At 42.9% G+C, this 25,275-nt stretch overlaps 1 protein-coding gene across 3 annotated transcripts in view; it reads right to left on the reverse strand.

Moving 5' to 3' along the window:
• ppp3ccb (protein phosphatase 3, catalytic subunit, gamma isozyme, b) overlaps positions 1-25,275 on the reverse strand; it is a 150,159-nt gene that overhangs the window by 79,233 nt on the left and 45,651 nt on the right. For all 3 annotated transcript variants that reach the window (XM_060908278.1, XM_060908277.1, XM_060908276.1), the window contains exons 2-3: positions 20,825-21,022; positions 5,365-5,489 (exon numbers count right to left, since the gene is read on the reverse strand). In XM_060908278.1, the coding sequence (XP_060764261.1) occupies positions 5,365-5,489; positions 20,825-21,022 (323 nt within the window). The remainder of the gene's footprint in view (positions 1-5,364; positions 5,490-20,824; positions 21,023-25,275) is intronic.

The following is a 25,275-nucleotide window of genomic DNA, read 5'->3' on the forward strand; positions in this document are numbered from 1 at the left end:
GATTTGTACTCGCCAAGAAAAGTGTTATGAAAATTTTGTAAATCCACACTATACGTTTCGTAAATACATCATCAGTAAACAGGAAGTTGATATGCGACAGACCTGAAAACGGTACAGAACCCCAAGCTGAAGCTCGGTACCAAGTGGCTATGATTTGTGGTTGCTGAGAAAAAGGGCGTTTCGGATGGACAGAGGTAAACCAGTATACGCCCCCTTCGGAGCAGAAGTATAATAATAATAATAATAATAATAAAAATTTCAATGTAGGTGATTGTTGTTGTTTTTTTTGACCTGGGTTAAAAAAAGTTGAACCTTGTTCATAATTTCCAACCTTAGTAAAATTCTGGATTATTTAAGATTCTTCAAAGGGATTTTCCATCACTTCTTTTGTCTCTGTTTCGCCCAGGTCAGACGGCAGAAAGACGCATGTTGTGACCTGCGATCGTAGGCGTTTTGCGCCGAACCCTTTGTTGTGGTCCGACAACGTAACAGTCGAAATTGTGAAAATGTGCCTTGAAGACACGCTGTATTAAAGCCTCTGCATGCTCTTGCGACAAGGCTTTCACAGATAGCTTTTCGCAGACAGTTGTAATTTATCGTTGAGCGGGGAGTAATAGGTGTGCGCGATGTTATTCACCGCCACAACGCAAGGGGGCGCAAAGTCGCTAGGAGTAGTTGGTGGGTGTGGTTAGTGGAGTGTTTATCCTCCGGTTACTTATAATGACTAGAACTGGAGTCGTATAGATGTATGTACTTCTAGCACTTGACTTTATTTTCAACGCCATCATGGCCAACTGAAACCGTCTCTAAGGCTGGGCAGACACTGCGATTTTTTCAATCGCGGTATTCAGCTGCTGCTCACACTGTACGAGTGAATCGCAGGGGTAAACAGCACGCGGGTTACGATTCCTGTTCTCACACTACACGATCCGATGCTCGGATGCGATCTGACTGCTCACACTGTACTTCCATACACGCAGTGCTTAATTTGTGAAGTGGGAGGTCCCGGAACGCAGGAGGTGGGTGGGTCCGGCAACTCAAAAAAAAAAAAAAAAAGGCAGGGGGGTGGTTTTACTATAACTTTACGCACACACGCATATTGTGTATGTTAAAAAAAAAATATCAGACATTATGATCTTAGAAAACGCTTTAGTTACGAACAGTTACACACAGTAATATGTCGTGATACGTTAGAAAATATTTTTTATTAGGCTATATATTAAATTTATCTTCTAAAATAACAGACTGTACTCGTATCACAACCGGTTTATTTCACCATTGGAGATCAGATCACACAAGACATGCGTTACATGACTCATTTTAAGGATTTAAGTAGGGTACTGCTTTTAAATACCCTACTAAATTTATTGTTTGATTTCCCTACAACGTGAAAAAGAAGAGGAGGAGACCGGAAGTCTCTGTTTTCTCCTCCGTATCTGTGTTCGCGCATGTGTAGTGTGACAGGTTGAGGTAAATCGGCTCGTGACGCTGCTTCAACAGTGCGATAGCCTCACGATGGGCGACCAGGATTTCAAACGTTTGATTTTCATCCGATCGATCGCGAGGAGGTCGTGAGGTGTTAATCGCTTGTCGTTACCCCATGTACACTACACGATCCGAGACGCACGATTGAGCCAAAAATCGGCCCGATCTCCAAAATAGTCGCACGAGTGAAAATCGTATCAAAATCGGGCCAAAAATCGCACAGTGTCTGCCCAGTCTAAGCTGGAGCCATTTGTCCTCCGCTCCAATACAAACCCCTCGACATCAGTGCCGCGTTTGACTAAGGCTACGTTTACATTAGACCGTATCTGTCTCGTTTTCTTCGCGGATGCACTGTCCGTTTACATTAAAACGCCTGGAAACGCCGGGAAACGGGAATCCGCCAGCGTCCACGTATTCAATCCAGATCGTGTCAGCTCCGGTGCTGTGTAAACATTGAGAATACGCGGATACGCTGTGCTGAGCTCTAGCTGGCGTCGTCATTGGACAACGTCACTGTGACATCCACCTTCCTGATTCGCTGGCGTTGGTCATGTGACGCGACTGCTGAAAAACGGCGCGGACTTCCGCCTTGTATCACCTTTCATTAAAGAGTATAAAAGTATGAAAATACTGCAAATACTGATGCAAATACTGCCCATTGTGTAGTTATGATTGTCTTTAGGCTTGCCATCCTTCCACTTGCAAGTGGTAAGTGATGTGCGCTGGGATCACACACACAGCGGCTCAGTCCCGAATCACTGCTCGTGCGCTTCACTCGCGTGCTCTGTGAGCTGCGCAGGGCCGGAGTGCGCACCCTCCAGAGGGCACTCGCTGTTCAGGGCGGAGTGATTTGGAGCGCAGGATGCCTGCGGAGCCGAGCATATCCGTGTATTGATGTTGCTGTGTGCACGCGAATCGTTTTAAAAACATTAATCTGATGATCCGCTGATACGGTCTAATGTAAACATGGGCTAAATGTTTCGCGCTGTAGAAAAGGTCATGTGAGTGGAGGGCAGCGACTGGGACTGAACGTGCGGATGCTTGCGGTTAGATTTAGAATAGATTCTAATAATTCCAATTCTAGAATTTTAAACTCGTAGGTTAACCGACTTTAACCGGCTAATGAGGCTCGGTGGTCGGTCAAGATTTTTTTTTTTAGTTTTCGCCATCCCTACTTCTTACAGTGTCATTTCAACTCTATATATTTTAACACTTTTGCTTAACACTGGGAAATTAACTCTGAGAACTTTGCTGTAGTAAGTTAATAAAACTCTGAGCACTGTGCAACTCTGAGTTCGTGTGAACGTGTGTTTTTGCCTTCCTCTCTTCTCCACACGCTCCAAACTGCTTCAACCCACAACTGGTCGCTCAAGTGTTGCACAACCGCATGCCTCTACATGTGTCAACCTGCTATCCGCACCGACTGGAAGTGAATCACAGCTGAAATGCAAAAACACTTGTGTCAACCTGCCTCGACTACAGACCCTCTGCCATTACCTGCATCGATTTTGTTATCGCAGGTAAACGCACAGAGCTGAAAACTAGTTGCAGCCTGCCGTCTGACCTAGGCATTTCTTCCATCCACTTCCTCTCCGTCTACACCTACCTAGCATTTCCCCGTCTGTCTGTCTGTCTACCAACGGTGGTGCTTGAAAGTTTGCGAACCCTTTAGAATTTTCCACATTTCTGCCTAAATACAACCTAAAACATCGGATTTTCACACAAGTCCTAAAAGTAGATAAAGAGAACCCAGTTAAACAAATGAGACAAAAATATTATACTTGGTCATTTATTTATTGAGGAAAATGATCCAATATTACATATCTGTGAGGGGCAAAAGTATGTGAACCTTTGCTTTCAGTATCTGGTGTGACCCCCTTGTGCAGCAATAACTGCAACTAAACGTTTCTGGTAACTGTTGATCAGTCCTGCACACCGGCTTGGAGGAATTTTAGCCCATTCCTCCGTACAGAACAGCTTCAACTCTGGGATGTTGGTGGGTTTCCTCACATGAACTGCTCGCTTCAGGTCCTTCCACAGCATTTCCACTGGATTAAGTTCAGGATTTTGACTTGGCCATTCCAAAACATTAACTTTATTCTTCTTTAACCATTCTTTGGTAGAACGACTTGTGTGCTTCAGGTCGTTGTCTTGCTACATGACCCACCTTCTCTTGAGATTCAGTTCATGGACAGATGTCCCGACATTTTCCGTTAGAATTCGCTGGTATAATTCAGAATTCATTGTTCCATCAGTGATGGCAAGCCGTCCTGGCCCAGATGCAGCAAAACAGACCCAAACCATGATACTGCCACCACCATGTTTCACAGATGGGATAAGGTTCTTATGCTGGAATGCAGTGTTTTCCTTTCTCCAAACATAACGCTTCTCATTTAAACCAAAAAGTTCTATTTTGGTCTCATCCGTCCACAAAACATTTTTCCAATAGCCTTCTGGCTTGTCCACGTGATCTTTAGCAAACTGCAAATGAGCAGCAATGCTCTTTTTGGAGAGCAGTGACTTTCTCCTTGTAACCCTGCCATGCACACCATTGTTGTTCAGTGTTCTCCTGATGGTGGACTCATGAACATTAACATTAGCCAATGTGAGAGGCCTTCAGTTGCTTAGAAGTTACCCTGGGGTCCTTTGTGACCTCACCGACTATTACACGCCTTGCTCTTGGAGTGATCTTTGTTGGTCGACCACTCCTGGGGAGGGTAACAATGGACTTGAATTTCCTCCATTTGTACACAATCTGTCTGACTGTGGATTGGTGGAGTCCAAACTCTTTAGAGATGGTTTTGTAACCTTTTCCAGCCTGATGAGCATCAACAACGCTTTTTCTGAGGTCCTCAGAAATCTCCTTTGTTCGTGCCATGATACACTTCCACAAACATGTGTTGTGAAGATCAGACTTTGATAGATCCCTGTTCTTTAAATAAAACCGGGTGCCCACTCACACCTGATTGTCATCCCATTGATTGAAAACACCTGACTCTAATTTCACCTTCAAATTAACTGCTAATCCTCGAGGTTCACATACTTTTGCCACTCAGAGGTATGTAATATTGGATCATTTTCCTCAATAAATAAATGACCAAGTATAATATTTTTGTCTCATTTGTTCAACTGGGTTCTCTTTATCTACTTTTAGGACTTGTGTGAAAATCTAATTATGTTTTAGGTCATATTTATGCAATTCTAAAGGGTTCACAAACTTTCAAGCACCACTGTATTCCCATCTACCGAATTAGCTTTTTTTTTCTTTCTTTCATACTTAACCGGGATATGAACTCAGAATCTTCGGATTCTTAACCCAACACCTTAACCACTAGACCAGCAACGATTCCATTGGAAGGATTTATATAGATTTTGAATTTATTAAACGAGTCCAGTCTTATTACATCATCAAGTAGTTTAAAATACAGAGTCTTCCCAAATCCAAACCCAAGATACAGTAAGTCTCACGAATTACAAGTAGCAAATTACGAACTGGGTTAAAAATTTGAAACCAGGTTGAAAAATTCCACCCGATCTACAACTTGTACATTCTAGACAGCATTTCTTTTGAACTCAAGTCCAGGACAGATTGAAATATCATCACAACAACCATAATTACTTCCCTGGAAGTGCAAAACTGGAAGGCTAAACCAGTACGTCCAAAACTATTTCTAACATTTCTTCCTAGCTTTCACACTGGTCTTCATAACACTAAACAGCAGCTCCAAAAAGCCAATTCTGTAAAACAGGGTTTCATCACGAGCCTTTCAAAAGTCTGTCTTACACCTCACAAGCGTTACACACATCCTGTTTTGTTACTGGGTGCGATTCTGAAGACCAACACAGAGAGGAAATTAGTTTGAATGCTATAATACTCACCTCGATGCTGAAGTAACCTCGATCCACATAATCGCCCAAGAATAAATAGCGCGTGTTGTTGGGGGAACCACCGACCTCGAACAGCTTCATCAGGTCAAAGAACTGTCCGTGAACGTCTCCACACACTGAGGGCACAAACACAGCAGACGACAAGAACCCATAACTACACGTTACATAAGAAATGCTCTGCTTCCTGTAATGTATACACCCAAATGGGCCTCATTTATCAAGCTGGATACAAACGGATCGATGTGTAAACCGTTAATACGAGTGCCAACACGGGAATGTTGGGATTGGTGAAAATCGTGTACGTTTGGAAAAACGTTTGTATCCTACTCATACTCCCGAGTGTATAAATTTACGTAAACGTAGACTAACCACTGTAAACCTTGACAGTGATTTGCCAAGACAAATAAACTTTATTTTCTTCGCGGTCCAGTTTCCATCAAATCCTGCGCTCTGATTGGCTGGCGAGTGGGTCCGTATCCTACGATACAGACCCCAGTTACGGATCTCTGGCGACTCGCTCGTTCACAACCAACTTAGTAGAATTTTTTGCTAACATTTATCTTTTTTTTTTTTTAATAAGATTTATTTATACGATTATCAAAAATCTTATAAATTTTTGCCAGCATTTCTCAGGAGAATAGCATTAATTTTATAGCATGGATAGCGATAACGACAGTCTTCACAGCGAAAGTGAGTTTTACTACCCTGAGGAAGAAGAAATAAAAGAAAACATTTCAGGAGAAAGCTAAAAACCTGTAACTTCCTAACGCCGAGCAAAAACATGGCTGAATCCTGAATGACTCAATTTTGTATACAACCCTGATTCCAAAAAAGTTGGGACAAAGTACAAATTGTAAATAAAAACGGAATGCAATAATTTACAAATCTCAAAAACTGATATTGTATTCACAATAGAACATAGACAACATATCAAATGTCGAAAGTGAGACATTTTGAAATTTCATGCCAAATATTGGCTCATTTGAAATTTCATGACAGCAACACATCTCAAAAAAGTTGGGACAGGGGCAAGAAGAGGCTGGAAAAGTTAAAGGTACAAAAAAGGAACAGCTGGAGGACCAAACTGCAACTCATTAGGTCAATTGGCAATAGGTCATTAACATGACTGGGTATAAAAAGAGCATCTTGGAGTGGCAGCGGCTCTCAGAAGTAAAGATGGGAAGAGGATCACCAATCCCCCTAATTCTGCACCGACAAATAGTGGAGCAATATCAGAAAGGAGTTCGACAGTGTAAAATTGCAAAGAGTTTGAACATATCATCATCTACAGTGCATATCATCATCAAAAGATTCAGAGAATCTGGAAGAATCTCTGTGCGTAAGGGTCAAGGCCGGAAAACCATACTGGGTGCCCGTGATCTTCGGGCCCTTAGACGGCACTGCATCACATACAGGCATGCTTCTGTATTGGAAATCACAAAATGGGCTCAGGAATATTTCCAGAGAACATTATCTGTGAACACAATTCACCGTGCCATCCGCCGTTGCCAGCTAAAACTCTATAGTTCAAAGAAGAAGCCGTATCTAAACATGATCCAGAAGCGCAGACGTCTTCTCTGGGCCAAGGCTCATTTAAAATGGACTGTGGCAAAGTGGAAAACTGTTCTGTGGTCAGACGAATCAAAATGTGAAGTTCTTTATGGAAATCAGGGACGCCGTGCCATTCGGACTAAAGAGGAGAAGGACGACCCAAGTTGTTATCAGCGCTCAGTTCAGAAGCCTGCATCTCTGATGGTATGGGGTTGCATTAGTGCGTGTGGCATGGGCAGCTTACACATCTGGAAAGACACCATCAATGCTGAAAGGTATATCCAGGTTCTAGAGCAACATATGCTCCCATCCAGACGACGTCTCTTTCAGGGAAGACCTTGCATTTTCCAACATGACAATGCCAAACCACATGCTGCATCAATTACAGCATCATGGCTGCGTAGAAGAAGGGTCCGGGTACTGAACTGGCCAGCCTGCAGTCCAGATCTTTCACCCATAGAAAACATTTGGCGCATCATAAAATGGAAGATACGACAAAAAAGACCTAAGACAGTTGAGCAACTAGAATCCTACATTAGACAAGAATGGGTTAACATTCCTATCCCTAAACTTGAGTAACTTGTCTCCTCAGTCCCCAGACGTTTACAGACTGTTGTAAAGAGAAAAGGGGATGTCTCACAGTGGTAAACATGGCCTTGTCCCAACTTTTTTGAGATGTGTTGTTGTCATGAAATTTAAAAATCACCTAATTTTTCTCTTTAAATGATACATTTTCTCAGTTTAAACATTTGATATGTCATCTATGTTCTATTCTGAATAAAATATGGAATTTTGAAACGTCCATATCATTGCATTCCATTTTTATTTACAATTTGTACTTTGTCCCAACTTTTTTGGAATCGGGGTTGTAGTATACACGTCTGTTTTCAGGCTTTGATCGTTTTGTGCTCGCAGCTGTCTACACACGTGAACTTTTATGGAGTTTTGTGGGCGTTGCTATACGCAAATGAGCTCTGCTGTGCACTGCACGTGCTCGGTGATTTACGCCGATTGGTGTTTATCAAGTACGAGGAAAAATCAGCGTTTCTGAAACTTTTGCAAATCTGGCAGAAAGTTTTTGTTTACGCAAACATTCGTACACAGCTTTGCTAACGATTGTTAAATGAGGCCCAACATCTTCAATTTAATGCACCAATTTTAATACCTTTTTTTTGGCATTTTCAGACTGGTTGCATCTCTCAATCAGCTTGAGTTAGATTAAGATTAGATTGACTTTACTGGACACTTCAGGAGCACAAACTACCCAGAAGACACTGCTGCAGCCTGATATACAGGGTCTTGCAAAAGTATTCATCCCCCTTGGCGGTTGTCCTGTTTTGTCGCATAACAAGCTGGAATTAAAATGGATTTTTGGGGGGTTAGCACCATTTGATTTACCAGTTTAAAGGTGAAAATTGTTTCTTTTATTGGAACACAAACAATAAGATGAAATTGGGGGGGGGAGGGGAGACCTGGAGTGTGCATAGATATTCACCCCCCGAGTCAATACTTTGTAGAGCCACCTTTTGCTGCAATTACAGCTGCAAATCTCTTGGGGTACGTGTCTTTATGAGCTTAGCACATCTAAACACTGGGATTTTTACCCATTCCTTAAGGCAAAACTGCTCCACTGCCTTCAACTTGGATGGGTTGAAGATTGCTGTACGGCAACGCAAATTATGCCACAGATTCTCAACTGGATTGAGGGCTGGGCTTTGACTAGTACCGAAGGGGATGAATACTTTTGCAAGACACTGTAATTAAGAGTGATGACATTTTTTTCAGATTACTTCATATTCATTCATTCATTCATTTATCCATCTTCAGTAACTGCTTTGTCCTGATCAGGGTCATGGTGCGTCTCGAAGTCCAGTCCATCGCCGGGGATCAGACTTTCAAAATGCTACAAGATCTCCGACTTCTCAGCGCTGGTGGAAAAGCACGTCCACTGGAGCACTCAAACTCAGACGTCGTAATTCTCTCTCAGACAGCTGTAGCATCGCCAGGATTAAGGAAAGTGAAACCTTAGACAGTCATGGCATCCTGAGCCTTCAGACCGTGAACTTTAAATGTGCTCCTATTTAAAAGTTAACCTCGTGAGGGTTCATTAAAATATTCATATGCTATATATATATATATATATATGGTCAATCCATTTTCAAAACTATATCCGCTAATGTTACAGGTTATCTGAAATTTCTCCCCCTACAACAGGCCATGGAGCTTCAGTCCACTAATCACCCAAAGGCCGTTTTGTCTTTCAGCAGATTTGTTTTCTGCGGCTGCAGTGGATACACCACAGCCACCTGCACTGCGAAGAACTCAACTGCATGTGGTCTCTAGGCACTTTAAAAAAAAGTAGGTTAGAGAGAGAAAGATCAGATCCTGAAATATGACCGCTTGTCAGTTTCACACTTCAAGCAAAGTCCGGTCTCATTAGTGTCGAATCGGAGAATGTGGTGTGACGTGACCGTGTAACCTCCAGCTGTAGCACATGTGACATTAAAAGACTCCGGGGACGACAGAGAGGAAGGCCATTTTTATCTCCGCACCTGTTAGGGGATTAAAGAAGGGTTTCCTGTGGCCTCCTGCGGGAAATCAAAGGTGGCGGAGGTGACCTGGGTGGGGCGCTAGTCACTCTTTGACATTTGAAACAGACCCAATCAAAGGATTCCCTCGTTATCAAAACAAGGCTGGTTCCCTTCAGCGAGTCAGGGAACCGATTCACACAAAAGGCAGTCAAGGAAATCACCAAGTTGAGGAAGGGTGAGGTTAGAAATTATATTTCACACACAGGATTTCATTAGTACGGAAGCCGAGAGAGGCCCTTCATGTAATCCTTTTTTTTATTCACCTTGTTATCCCAAGATAACGACATAATTAATTCAGGATCTCAAGAAAACACCACAACTAATTCGAGATCTCGAGTAAACAGCTGAGAAATGGTTCATTCAGGAACGCCAAGAGACTTGTGATATGCTGACGTTGGGGCTATTTCTCTTTCTGTATAGACGCAACTTTGGTCATTAGAATGTCTGGAATAATCGATCACCTAATAAGGCAATATTTTGATCAGGGGTTGACACAGGGAGAGATTGCATCAAGTCTTTTAATAAGGGATAATTTCAAAATTAGTCTGCGGCACCTCCGCAGAAGACTGGCCCGGCTTCGTCTCTACCGACGTAGATAAAAGATCTAATTGAGATCATGAAATAATTTTGTTTTCTCAAGATCACGGAATAACGGTTTTGTTTTCGAGATCTCAGAATAACGGTTTTGTTTTCTCGAGATCTCAAATTAGTTGTGTTGTTTTCTCAAGATCCTGAATTAATTACGTCATTATCTCGGAAAAACGGTTTTGTTTTCTCGAGATCTCGAATTAGTTGTGTTGTTTTCTCGAGATCCTGAATTAATGATGTAGTTATCTCGGAATAACGGTTTTGTTTTCTCGAGAGCTCGAATTAGTTGTGTTGTTTTCTTGAGATCCTGAATTTATTGTGTCATTATCTCGGAAAAACGGTTTTGTTTTCTCGAGATCTCAAATTAGTTGTGTTGTTTTCTTGAGATCCTGAATTAATTATGTCGTTATCTCGGAATAACGGTTTTGTTTTCTCGAGAGCTCGAATTAGTTGTGTTGTTTTCTCGAGATCCTGAACTAATTGTCATTATCTCGGAATAACGGTTTTGTTTTCTTGAGATCCTGAATTAATTATGTCGTTATCTCGGAATAACGGTTTTGTTTTCTCGAGATCTCGAATTGTGTTGTTTTCTCGAGATCCTGAACTAATTATGTCGTTATCTCGGAATAACGGTTTTGTTTTCTCGAGATCTCGAATTAGTTGTGTTGTTTTCTCGAGATCCTGAATGAATTATGTCGTTATCTCGGGATAACAAGGTGAATAAAAAAAAAGGATTATATGAAGGGCCTCTCGCGGCTTCCGTACATTAGACACAACGTGTATACCATTTTAGAATTACAGGGACCAATTTGAATGGTTCTGGTAAGTGGAACCCAGGACTCGGACCTTACTAAGACTTGCTACTCCTACTACAAACCTAACGTCCCTTTGAGAAACCGTGAAATGGTTCCACAGCCATGTCCATGTTGAGAAAAGGGATTTACAAACCTTTCACGAACTGCAAACTCGAGTGTTCTTCGACTTGGCTCCCTTCCATTGCATGTCCATGTCGAAAATGTTATTAATTATTATTGTGTTTAACTGTACTTCTCTGCATGCCTTCGAATTGCCCCAGGGGACAAATAAAGTGATTTGAATATGAATTGAACACGTACAGATTTTCGCAAAATTATTATTAATCCAATGTTGCTTTTTGTTATACGGACATCACATCAACATGCAAAAACGCCTCCTCTTACTAACCAGAAATTATCATTCCTCAAAGCCAGTGTTCCTCAATCACTGGGCCGCCGCCCACTAAGTCCTCCCCACCACAAGCGGAAACCAATTTTTTTTTTTTTTTAGTCGGGTACAATTGCTGGATTGCACCCGATGCCACATCCGCCTCATTAGATATGCAAGACACGAAGTGGTGGTCAGCTGAGCTCACTGTTCACAAAGCGTTACGATCACTGGGGCGCCTTGCTAGTCGTTAAAATGCCTTACACTTGCGCCGTTTTGGGCTGCGTGAACCGATCAAACCGTGCAACTGATAAGTTTCTTGCGGGATCCCCGTGAAGTGATCAAAGGTTTTACCAAAAGACGGTGAGAAAGGTGGCTCCTGAACCTATCACTGCGATGGAAGCGAGCAGAGTCGAAGAACACTCGAGTTTGCAGCGTGAAAAGTTTGTAAACTCCTCAGGTTTATTTTGTTTGGCTTCGCAAATCATTGTTCTCGCCATTTTGTGATGTTTTGAAGTTCAGGAGACGCTTCAGTCCTCGTGTGTTTTTATTTTCCGTTTGATCGTGGTTGCCATATTGTAAACTAACACGTATATAATACGCATAATACCCAGATCTTTTAGTCCCGGGTAAGATTTTAAACTATAAGCAGTGGTGAGTCTCAGGTCCAGGAGGACTTGAGTATTGAGTAAAGTGGAGTTACCCCTTAAATCACCACTGCTCCCAGGTCCGCTCTGACCCCGAGTGGTAGCACCTGCCTGAGTTCCAGCTATGCGTTAAATCGTACATCACCAATAAGGCGCTGGCAGCAGGGTGCTTTTCGGTGCAACGTGGCAGACGAACCCAACAAGGTCAACGGCACACCACCAGATGGCATGCGGAAGAGCCACTCAAATGGCCAATGGATGGAGGACAACTTCCATACCCGTCAGGTCTGGAGGTCCAGAGAGACAACACGATGAGGGCACGACATACTTTGTCTTACCTTACTGTGCAAGGCGCTTCATTTGGAAAAGAGACCAAGTCTGGTGCGGGCCTCGCAGCCCATCTGCACATCCTCGTGAAGCGGTCATCATCGCTAACAATGGACAGCCGACGAATATCCAGGTCTTTAAAGGAGTTTCTGTGGACCTTTGTGAATGATTTACCCGGAAGAGAAGAGCAGGGAGGACTGAGAATCGAGCAGCTGCGTTTTGTTTACACCCAATATTGAGGTTTTTCACCCACGTGACCAAGTCATGTGATGCATCGTTAGGCTGCCATTTTGGACGTCACGGCTCGAATCGGTTTGAATGCGAGGAAGGCGACAGACATAAAAGAAAAAGGAGCGAGATGCAGAAAACACCTTCACTATCCAGCGACGTAGGGCATTTACAGGGCGAGCAGAGGGAGAGGTATTTGCAAAAATTGAGGTTAGCAGGCTTAGAGAACGACGTTTACCTGCTTCCACCAGGATTGTTCACTGACGTACGGAAGTACACGAAGCCCTCGTCTTTACCTGACTTCGGCCCACGTGATCTGTATACCTATGTCGTTAAAAACCCATCGCCATACACAGGTATTGATCTGAAAGCGTATAAGAGTTTGGATGCCTACAAATATTTTGTGTCAGGCTGGGTAACATGCCTACATCAGCGGGTCGTCCCTGGAGCCGGTGGTCGCCATCTTATTACAGCTAAGGTTTGTTCACATTTTCATTTACTTTCGGTCCTCGGGATAAACAAAATGTTATTAAATGTCACTGAAATAACTTCTTAGTCTGTTGAGACATGGCCCGTTATAAATTTGCTGTTACCAGGCAATGACCAAGAACTGTATTATTAGGGTCGGTGTCTGTGTTGTAGCAGTGCACTAGCAGCTAGCTGTTAGCACTAGCTAATGTCAACAACATAGCTAGTATGTTACTGTAGCAATGTTTACGTTCAGTCATTTGGATGACTGTTAAAACCTTTCAGTCTCAAGTTTTTCCTTTACTGGATTTACTAGTTTACTGTAATTATGATCCGGCAGCTATTTACACCGGATCCAGTGTAAATAGCTGCCGGAGCGCGCTCCGGCTTGCTCCCCCTCAAATTAAGCAGCGCGCTCTGGGAGCAAGCCGGAACACGCTGCTTAATTTGAGGGGGAGCAAGCCGGAGCGCGCTCTGGAACCTCGGCCGGAGCACTCCAGGAGCAAGCCGGAGCGTGCTGCTTAATTTGAGGGGGAGCAAGCCGGAGCGCGCTGCTTAATTTGAGGGGGAGCAAGCCGGAGCGCGCTGCTTAATTTGAGGGGGAGCAAGCCGGAGCGCGCTGCTTAATTTGAGGGGGAGCAAGCCGGAGCGCGCTCTGGAACCTCGGCCGGAGCACTCCGGGAGCAAGCCGGAGCGTGCTGCTTAATTTGAGGGGGAGCAAGCCGTAGCGCGCTCCGGCAGCTATTTACACTGGATCCGGTGTCTGTAACACGTTTTTTTTTCAAGCTGGTTCTCCCTCTCTGTCTGCAGCGTTAGTATGTAGCTTGACCTTCAAAATGGCGGACACCGGGGCGTCACGTGACCCTGTGACGTCAGGTGAAAAACCTCAATACTAAAACTTGTAGCGTTCTAGCAAACATCGCAAAGATCCATACAAAAAGCCCAGAAATGCCTCCTTACCCAGGCAAAAACGATACAGGATTTATCTTGTAGTGTCCTGATCCCCAGATCACATATAAAAAAGTTGTACTCCTCCAGGCTCTTCCAGATTTTTCATCGGTTTGTCCGTGTAGAACGATGTCTGCAGCACCAGGTAGAGTTTGAGATGTCGGGGGACTCAACAGATGGATAATTTTCCAAGTTGCAAGAAAAATCCTTTTGTGAACGTGTAAGGATTTAATCCCATTGAGTGGTTTCTACATCCACTTCTTTTGAGTGTACTTCTTGGTTTTAATGGCAATAAGTTCTTGTGTTAATGGACCAGACTCCACTTTTGGATCATTAATCCCTTTTGGCCGAGAATGCAGGGCTTTATGTTGGCTTTTGGCACATCTGTACAGTTTTAAATACAAAACGACAATAAAAAAATAAAAATAAAACCAAAGCCAGTGGGTTTTTATTGCATTTATTTACAACCCCGATTCCAAAAAAGTTGGGACAAAGTACAAATTGTAAATAAAAACTGAATGCAATAATTTACAAATCTCAAAAACTGATATTGTATTCACAATAGAACATAGACGACATATCCAATGTTGAAAGTGAGACATTTTGAAATTTCATGCCAAATATTGGCTCATTTGAAATTTCATGACTGCAACACATCTCAAAAAAGTTGGGACAGGGGCAATAAGAGGCTGGAAAAGTTAAAGGTACAAAAAAGGAACAGCTGGAGGACCAAATTGCAACTCATTAGGTCAATTGGCAATAGGTCATTAACATGACTGGGTATAAAAAGAGCATCCTGGAGTGGCAGCGGCTCTCAGAAGTAAAGATGGGAAGAGGATCACCAATCCCCCTAATTCTACGCCGACAAATAGTGGAGCAATATCAGAAAGGAGTTCGACAGTGTAAAATTGCCAAGAGTTTGAACATATCATCATCTACAGAACATATCATCATCTACAGTGCATATCATCATCAAAAGATTCAGAGAATCTGGAAGAATCTCTGTGCGTAAGGGTCAAGGCCGGAAAACCATACTGGGTGCCCGTGATCTTCGGGCCCTTAGACGGCACTGCATCACATACAGGCATGCTTCTGTATTGGAAATCACAAAATGGGCTCAGGAATATTTCCAGAGAACATTATCTGTGAACGCACTTCACCGTGCCACCCGCCGTTGCCAGCTAAAACTCTATAGTTCAAAGAAGAAGCCGTATCTAAACGTGATCCAGAAGCGCAGACGTCTTCTCTGGGCCAAGGCTCGTTTAAAATGGACTGTGGCAAAGTGGAAAACTGTTCTGTGGTCAGACGAATCAAAATTTGAAGTTCTTTATGGAAATCAGGGACGCCGTGCCATTCGGACTAAAGAGGAGAAGGACGACCCAAGTTGTTATCAGCGCTCAGTTCAGAAGCCTGCATCTCTGATGGTATGGGGTTGCATTAGTGCGTGTGGCATGGGCAGCTTACACATCTGGAAAGACACCATCAATGCTGAAAGGTATATCCAGGTTCTAGAGCAACATATGCTCCCATCCAGACGACGTCTCTTTCAGGGAAGACCTTGCATTTTCCAACATGACAATGCCAAACCACATACTGCATCAATTACAGCATCATGGCTGCGTAGAAGAAGGGTCCGGGTACTGAACTGGCCAGCCTGCAGTCCAGATCTTTCACCCATAGAAAACATTTGGCGCATCATAAAACGGAAGATACGACAAAAAAGACCTAAGACAGTTGAGCAACTAGAATCCTACATTAGACAAGAATGGGTTAACATTCCTATCCCTAAACTTGAGCAACTTGTCTCCTCAGTCCCCAGACGTTTACAGACTGTTGTAAAGAGAAAAGGGGATGTCTCACAGTGGTAAACATGGCCTTGTCCCAACTTTTTTGAGATGTGTTGCTGTCATGAAATTTAAAATCACCTAATTTTTCTCTTTAAATGATACATTTTCTCAGTTTAAACATTTGATATGTCATCTATGTTCTATTCTGAATAAAATATGGAATTTTGAAACTTCCACATCATTGCATTCCGTTTTTATTTACAATTTGTACTTTGTCCCAACTTTTTTGGAATCAGGGTTGTACTTTTTGCTATCCTGCTGTTAAATAATAAGAGAAATATACAATTTATATCGAAAGTAATGTTTTATAGACTACAGTGTGTAAAAATGTTTCAAGTAAAAAAATGTCAGAGCAAGACAAGACAAAACACGTCGAAAGCCTGTTGGCTTCAACCATGATCAACAGGCGTGGTCGAAGAGTGTAACAAATACAGAACATTCCTAATGATCCTAGTGATCATCGTGATCGCATCGTGTAGCAGTATATTCACATCATAGCTATTTTTATACACAACGCACAGAACGAGACTCCACAGTGACTCATCACAGTGAGACTAAAGACAGTGTAGTTTACTGAGAGAGAAGATTTATGCTGAGACCATAGAGGAAGCCACTGCTTGTGTCAGGTGCCTAATAGTGCTGAGAATCCACCTGCACTCTGAGTAACAGGCAGGGAGCTGTGTATAATGGGTATCTACCCGCAGAGGTGCCAACATTTTCTTGGTAACAAGAAAATCCTAGCAACCTAGCAAAAAAAGTATTTGACCACGAAAAGGGATCTCATCTCATCTCATCATCTCTAGCCAGTTTATCCTGTTCTACAGGGTCGCAGGCAAGCTGGAGCCTATCCCAGCTGACTACGGGTGAAAGGCGGGGTACACCCTGGACAAGTCATCACAGGGCTGACACATAGACAAAGACAACCATTCACACTTACGCTCAATTTAGAGTCACCAGTTAACCTAACCTGCATGTCTTTGGACTGTGGGGGAAACCAGAGCACCCGGAGGAAACCCACGCGGACATGGGGAGAACCTTTAATAAACCATGAGACCACCTGTAACAGCTGTATAACTACCTTGAATAAACCATGTGACCACCTGTAACAGCTGTATAACTACCTTTAGTAAAGCCTGTGACCACCTGTAACAGCTGTATAACTACCTTTAGTAAAGCCTGGTGACCACCTGTAACAGCTGTATAACTACCTTTAGTAAAGCCTGTGACCACCTGTAACAGCTGTATAACTACCTTGAATAAACCATGTGACCACCTGTAACAGCTGTATAACTACCTTTAGTAAAGCCTGTGACCACCTGTAACAGCTGTATAACTACCTTGAATAAACCATGTGACCACCTGTAACAGCTGTATAACTACCTTTAGTAAAGCCTGTGACCACCTGTAACAGCTGTATAACTACCTTGAGTAAAGCCTGTGACCACCTGTAACAGCTGTATAACTACCTTTAGTAAAGCCTGTGACCACCTGTAACAGCTGTATAACTACCTTGAATAAACCATGTGACCACCTGTAACAGCTGTATAACTACCTTTAGTAAAGCCTGTGACCACCTGTAACAGCTGTATAACTACCTTTAGTAAAGCCTGTGACCACCTGTAACAGCTGTATAACTACCTTTAGTAAAGCCTGTGACCACCTGTAACAGCTGTATAACTACCTTGAATAAACCATGTGACCACCTGTAACAGCTGTATAACTACCTTGAATAAACCATGTGACCACCTGTAACAGCTGTATAACTACCTTTAGTAAAGCCTGTGACCACCTGTAACAGCTGTATAACTACCTTTAATAAACCATGAGACCACCTGTAACAGCTGTATAACTACCTTGAATAAACCATGTGACCACCTGTAACAGCTGTATAACTACCTTTAGTAAAGCCTGTGACCACCTGTAACAGCTGTATAACTACCTTGAGTAAAGCCTGTGACCACCTGTAACAGCTGTATAACTACCTTGAATAAACCATGTGACCACCTGTAACAGCTGTATAACTACCTTTAGTAAAGCCTGTGACCACCTGTAACAGCTGTATAACTACCTTGAGTAAAGCCTGTGACCACCTGTAACAGCTGTATAACTACCTTGAGTAAAGCCTGTGACCACCTGTAACAGCTGTATAACTACCTTGAATAAACCATGTGACCACCTGTAACAGCTGTATAACTACCTTTAGTAAAGCCTGTGACCACCTGTAACAGCTGTATAACTACCTTGAGTAAAGCCTGTGACCACCTGTAACAGCTGTATAACTACCTTGAGTAAAGCCTGTGACCACCTGTAACAGCTGTATAACTACCTTGAATAAACCATGTGACCACCTGTAACAGCTGTATAACTACCTTGAATAAACCATGTGACCACCTGTAACAGCTGTATAACTACCTTTAGTAAAGCCTGTGACCACCTGTAACAGCTGTATAACTACCTTGAATAAACCATGTGACCACCTGTAACAGCTGTATAACTACCTTTAGTAAAGCCTGTGACCACCTGTAACAGCTGTATAACTACCTTTAGTAAAGCCTGTGACCACCTGTAACAGCTGTATAACTACCTTGAATAAACCATGTGACCGCCTGTAACAGCTGTATAACTACCTTTAGTAAAGCCTGTGACCACCTGTAACAGCTGTATAACTACCTTGAATAAACCATGTGACCACCTGTAACAGCTGTATAACTACCTTTAAAGCCTGTGACCACCTGTAACAGCTGTATAACTACCTTGAGTAAAGCCTGTGACCACCTGTAACAGCTGTATAACTACCTTTAGTAAAGCCTGTGACCACCTGTAACAGCTGTATAACTACCTTGAATAAACCATGTGACCACCTGTAACAGCTGTATAACTACCTTTAGTAAAGCCTGTGACCACCTGTAACAGCTGTATAACTACCTTTAGTAAAGCCTGTGACCACCTGTAACAGCTGTATAACTACCTTTAGTAAAGCCTGTGACCACCTGTAACAGCTGTATAACTACCTTGAATAAACCATGTGACCACCTGTAACAGCTGTATAACTACCTTTAGTAAAGCCTGTGACCACCTGTAACAGCTGTATAACTACCTTTAATAAACCATGAGACCACCTGTAACAGCTGTATAACTACCTTGAATAAACCATGTGACCACCTGTAACAGCTGTATAACTACCTTTAGTAAAGCCTGTGACCACCTGTAACAGCTGTATAACTACCTTTAGTAAAGCCTGGTGACCACCTGTAACAGCTGTATAACTACCTTTAGTAAAGCCTGTGACCACCTGTAACAGCTGTATAACTACCTTGAATAAACCATGTGACCACCTGTAACAGCTGTATAACTACCTTTAGTAAAGCCTGTGACCACCTGTAACAGCTGTATAACTACCTTGAATAAACCATGTGACCACCTGTAACAGCTGTATAACTACCTTTAGTAAAGCCTGTGACCACCTGTAACAGCTGTATAACTACCTTGAGTAAAGCCTGTGACCACCTGTAACAGCTGTATAACTACCTTTAGTAAAGCCTGTGACCACCTGTAACAGCTGTATAACTACCTTGAATAAACCATGTGACCACCTGTAACAGCTGTATAACTACCTTTAGTAAAGCCTGTGACCACCTGTAACAGCTGTATAACTACCTTTAGTAAAGCCTGTGACCACCTGTAACAGCTGTATAACTACCTTTAGTAAAGCCTGTGACCACCTGTAACAGCTGTATAACTACCTTGAATAAACCATGTGACCACCTGTAACAGCTGTATAACTACCTTTAGTAAAGCCTGTGACCACCTGTAACAGCTGTATAACTACCTTGAGTAAAGCCTGTGACCACCTGTAACAGCTGTATAACTACCTTGAGTAAAGCCTGTGACCACCTGTAACAGCTGTATAACTACCTTGAATAAACCATGTGACCACCTGTAACAGCTGTATAACTACCTTTAGTAAAGCCTGTGACCACCTGTAACAGCTGTATAACTACCTTTAGTAAAGCCTGTGACCACCTGTAACAGCTGTATAACTACCTTGAGTAAAGCCTGTGACCACCTGTAACAGCTGTATAACTACCTTGAGTAAAGCCTGTGACCACCTGTAACAGCTGTATAACTACCTTGAATAAACCATGTGACCACCTGTAACAGCTGTATAACTACCTTGAATAAACCATGTGACCACCTGTAACAGCTGTATAACTACCTTTAGTAAAGCCTGTGACCACCTGTAACAGCTGTATAACTACCTTGAATAAACCATGTGACCACCTGTAACAGCTGTATAACTACCTTTAGTAAAGCCTGTGACCACCTGTAACAGCTGTATAACTACCTTTAGTAAAGCCTGTGACCACCTGTAACAGCTGTATAACTACCTTGAATAAACCATGTGACCGCCTGTAACAGCTGTATAACTACCTTTAGTAAAGCCTGTGACCGCCTGTAACAGCTGTATAACTACCTTGAATAAACCATGTGACCACCTGTAACAGCTGTATAACTACCTTTAGTAAAGCCTGTGACCACCTGTAACAGCTGTATAACTACCTTGAATAAACCATGTGACCACCTGTAACAGCTGTATAACTACCTTGAGTAAAGCCTGTGACCACCTGTAAAACTACCTTGAATAAACCATGTGACCACCTGTAACAGCTGTATAACTATCTTGAATAAACCATGTGACCACCTGTAACAGCTGTATAACTACCTTGAGTAAAGCCTGTGACCACCTGTAACAGCTGTATAACTACCTTGAATAAACCATGTGACCACCTGTAACAGCTGTATAACTACCTTGAGTAAAGCCTGTGACCACCTGTAACAGCTGTATAACTACCTTGAATAAACCATGTGACCACCTGTAACGTGTGCAACTCCCCCTCACAAGCACATACCCCCTGCAGCAGGTGTAACTGTATTTCATATGCAACTATGTGCTAATGGTTCTAAAAGCATCCTTCCTTTGACGGTTCCAAGGTTTAAAGGGAAAACCCCGACCCGTACCGTTCCTGTAACAGGTACGCCCCTGTACTGTGGTGTGCAACAATACGAAACGGACCTGTAATGGGTGCCTCCACCTCCAGCATGCACTTCTCATGGCGCAGGATGCTGGCTCCGTCATTGATGATGCGCAGCGCCACGTCCTCGTCCAGCCGTCCCTCCTTCAGCAGGTGAGCCTTCAGCAGCTCCACTTTGGGCCGACCGTCTTCATACAGCTCCTTCATGGTGAGGCGCGTCGTCGGGGGATACGGCACCGCTACAAAGACAAAGATTTAACATCTTTCAGCCACAGGAAACCACGGCTAATTATGATTACTGAGCAAACAAACACCAACGAAGAAACACACGGGCCAGCTGTAGTAAAGTTAGACCAAAGCCAAATATCCAAGCCTCTGTGCATTCGGACCACAGCATCATCAACCTGTTAAACATCTAACTAAACTTCGGTACGAAAAGGTTCACTCTGGACTGGATTTACTTTTTCTAGTCGCAGTACACAGGTCCAGGGACTTCCTGCTGGGTTCTGAAAGACTAGATATACACATTCAGGCCTTTAGCAATGGTCAGCTGGTCTTCCCCCCCCGCCCCTTCCTCTGTTACTAGCGTGCTGTATGGCCAAAAACATCACGATACTATTTAATATTGCTGTTTAGCAAACCAGCGTTTTGACAAACGACAAACTACAGATTCCTTCACTTCCTATCAATATGGTCACGTTTGAACAACATTACTGAGGAAGTGAGAGCAGAGCAGACGAGTGAAAAGGGTATCAGGTAGGGCTGTAACGATACACCCAACTCACGATTCGATTCGTATCGCGATTTTTGACCCACGATTCGATACGCCCACGATTTTTTTAAAATGTTTTTTTAAAGTAGTAAATTTGACTTATTAACATTTACTTACTTACATTAACTATTTAATAACAAATAATTCAGACCACTGCAGAGAATGAGTAATATGTATGCAAAAATGAACAAATGTATATCCAAAGATTGTTTTATTTCTCAAAATAATACTGTTGAGCCGGAAGCTCTGTTTTTTTCGGTTCTGAAAAAGTCATTTTTCCAAATCGTGTAAATCCGTTAAGATTTTTTGGGGGGGGGGGCTCTCTCACTGTCTCACTCTCATAGGGCCGATGATTTTCTGTGATCGCGGAAAACAGATGGAAATTACGGAATTTTTATGGTGAAACGTTGCTCGCGTGTCAAAATGTAACTGCCGCAGAAGGCTTCCGCCCAAGCAGACATGCCTTCAGTGTTGCCAGATATTGCTAATGTTTTCCAACCCAAAATATGTTCAAAACCAGCCAAAAAGCACCTAAACCCGTCCAATCTGGCAACACTGCATGCCTTTCCGGTCAAGTGATTGTGATTGGCTTGTGGCACACCTAGCCAGCCAATGAGCTGCTTGTTTACAGATTCGCTCCCCGCGTCGCAACCAGAATGGCGACCGCTTAAAAGAAATGAATGCTCTGCCAGTGGCGAGTGTGGACGTTGCGTGACTCGCAGAAGATTGTCGCAGGTCGGCGAAAAAACGACTTACTAATAGATATGAAAAAATAAAAGTAATTTAAGTAAGTTTAAAATGTAATTTAAATAAAAAGTAAAGTATTCATAAATTGAAGTTTGGAAGCGCCTCTGTTTTTGGGCTGAGGAGAAGTTTGAAAGGGTGTACCGCGATTCTGCCTTCTTGTATCGCGATACAGATTGTGGCTCTGCATATCGCGATTTCGATACGCATATCGTTACAGCCCTAGTATCAGGTCATTTCGCACAAAAGTCTTGTCGCACAATTGTTTAGAGATGAAAGTGGAGCAAAGAAAAACTAGAACTAGAAGCATTCTAGTACTTATTTTCACTAAAACATGTTATAACTTAAGCCTTTTTCTTTCATGTACATTAATGATTAACATGCCAAAAATATAAAATTTAATTCCCCTAGTTAATGAGTAATTTTCAGGAGTGCATTGTTGTAAATTCAGAATTTTCACTACTGGATGTCAAAACTTATATAAAGTGATGCTGTCGCATCTTATGTACAATACTGCATACATGTTTAGAAAATAATAATTCAACTGATATTAAAGGGGAACAGAGGGCAATATATAGAGTAAATATAACAATAAAACACACATTAACCAACCTTATTCAAGACTTACAAAAGTTTTTTGTTCTAAGGTTGGAAAGTTATAGTGTTTTGAAAGTAGCTCGAGCAAACTATTTCCGCAGTTTGAACAGCCCGCCATGATATTAATTTTATCCAATCAGAATGCACGTTCATTTTCTCTGCGTAACACTCATGACGTGTGTATGTGCCCAGTTGTGTTGGCTCATTGAGGTTGGGAATAGCACGTGTGAAATACCTGTTTCTGCCTCTTGCGACGATTTCGCAAGTCCACGGGTGGCGCCTATCTCATTGCAGCAAATAAATTCTGCTGGACTCGTGAGCAACTCCACGTTACGTTTTACACACGAGCACCACGCCGTGTCACCTGCACGCAGACGCTCTGCCCCACGCTCGCCATGCCCATGGTCAGCATCAGTCTCATCCTCGCCGTCATCCGAGCTTTCTTCTCTTATTTCATCACCGGAGTCGAGAGGACCTCTCCTAGCTATTTTAAGTTCGTTTCTTAAGACAAGGATTTTTTTAAGATGTTACCTTGTTGGCAGTTTCGGCGAGAATCTTCCGCCTTCTTCAAAACGGTCACCAGATGTGTCCTGGGGGAGCGACCTGACAGCAGGAGGCGTGAACTATCTGTCAAATTGGGTGGGACGTTCACGCCTCCGTAGCGTAACATCAGCTGATAAGGCACGTCACCGCTCGACATCTGGTGACTGTTTTGAAGAAGGCGGAAGATTCTCGCCGAAACTGTCAACAAGGGAACATCTTAAAAAATCCTTGTCTTAAGAAACGAACTTAAAATAGCTTTAATAGTTCGACATAATGAACTTCCACTACATAGTACCTCTCCTAGGTTCAAACTGGTACCCTTCTAAGCCATAGCCTGCTTGCAGTGTGTCTTGCGGGATCTCTTCGTATGATTCGACAGAGCTGTCGCTTTCACTTGATGCGCCCGACGCCATGATTACACGCTCATCTCTATTTCGGAGAGTTCCGCTAGTGCAGTGGGTAGCGCTGACGTCACGGTCTTTTAAAAATGGCGACTCTTGTGCGGTTTAGCGTATAAAGTATTATATTTACAATTACCAAGATATTTCGTTGTTTTCTAGTATATAAATTTGATAGAATACTTAAGAATACGTTACTTTGTCACATCAGCAACTGTATATATTATATTTGGTACCCCTTTAAATAGTTACACAAAAGAAAGACCGCGTTTTCTAAAGCACGAGATCGCGATAAAATCTCGTTCCCATGACACGAGGTCTGTATATAACAGGCTTTTGTCTAAACCGGGGAGCACGGGCGCTGCGCCCTCTTACTCTCGGCGTGCGCCCCCTTACCGAAATGCCGATTGAACCCCAAGTCACACTTAGGCCATGCACTTCTACGCTACTGCACAACATGCAATCTTTCTCAAAACGATCTTTTCTCCGTGAAAACATCCCAGCAACACCACGTGACAATGTGTCTGATCATCAAATACGTTATAATTACTCCAAAAATATTCCAATCATAGCAGATACACCGCCAGACGGCGCAAAAACGATCCGAATTGGCGTTTTCCAGACTGAGGCGCCATGTTGTTTACTTGTCGCGGCTGCTCTCGCGAGATTTGACATGGGTTACGTACAAGGTCAGCTGACTTGTAAAGCGAGATTTCTCGAGACTGAATGACCTTTCACCCACCGGCGCGGGAGCTTTTGACAGAAGTAGTTCGCGAGTTGTTTTTGTTGACACTTGGGCATTTAAAGATGTCATCCTGCGGCACGAAACGGAAGAAAGCCAAAGACTGTCCGGGGCAGATGATGATTACTTCTTTCTTTTTCAATGTTGACAGACAATTTGTTACAATCCCCCTCTCAGACAGCCTCAGAATGTCCCATTGTAGCCTCAATTTTTCAAAGGCTTCGCACGGCAGAGGGAGGGGACGGACAACCAGCACCATCCACCCCCGCTTCGCTCCCTCGCCATGGTGAGCGCCCTCATACTAAATCTTTCTAGAAAAAACCCTGTATAAGCATATAAGGTCTCAGACACCAGCAAGCATTGTGAGACTACAAAAATGGCAGCACCCTGTCGCCGAACGTAAACAAGCCGCGCGATCGCAAAACCGAATTTCTATGAAACGGAACGCAAAAAATCCGAAAAATAAATTTCTCCATTCGGAAAACCGGAGATTTTCAAGAGTTTTGTCAAATATCCGGAAGACTTTCATCTATAATTGCTGTAAACAACCCTGAAGAAGCCCGAGCTGGGTATAAAAATAAGCCCGATCTGTGAAGCAGTGAATATGAACGCATACCCCCCCCCCCCCACACACACACACACAAAAAAAAAGCCACGCGCACATACACGCCCCCAAAATTAATTTTTTAACTTTTC

This window comes from Neoarius graeffei, chromosome 25 (assembly GCF_027579695.1).
Source record: "Neoarius graeffei isolate fNeoGra1 chromosome 25, fNeoGra1.pri, whole genome shotgun sequence".
NCBI lineage: Eukaryota > Metazoa > Chordata > Actinopteri > Siluriformes > Ariidae > Neoarius > Neoarius graeffei.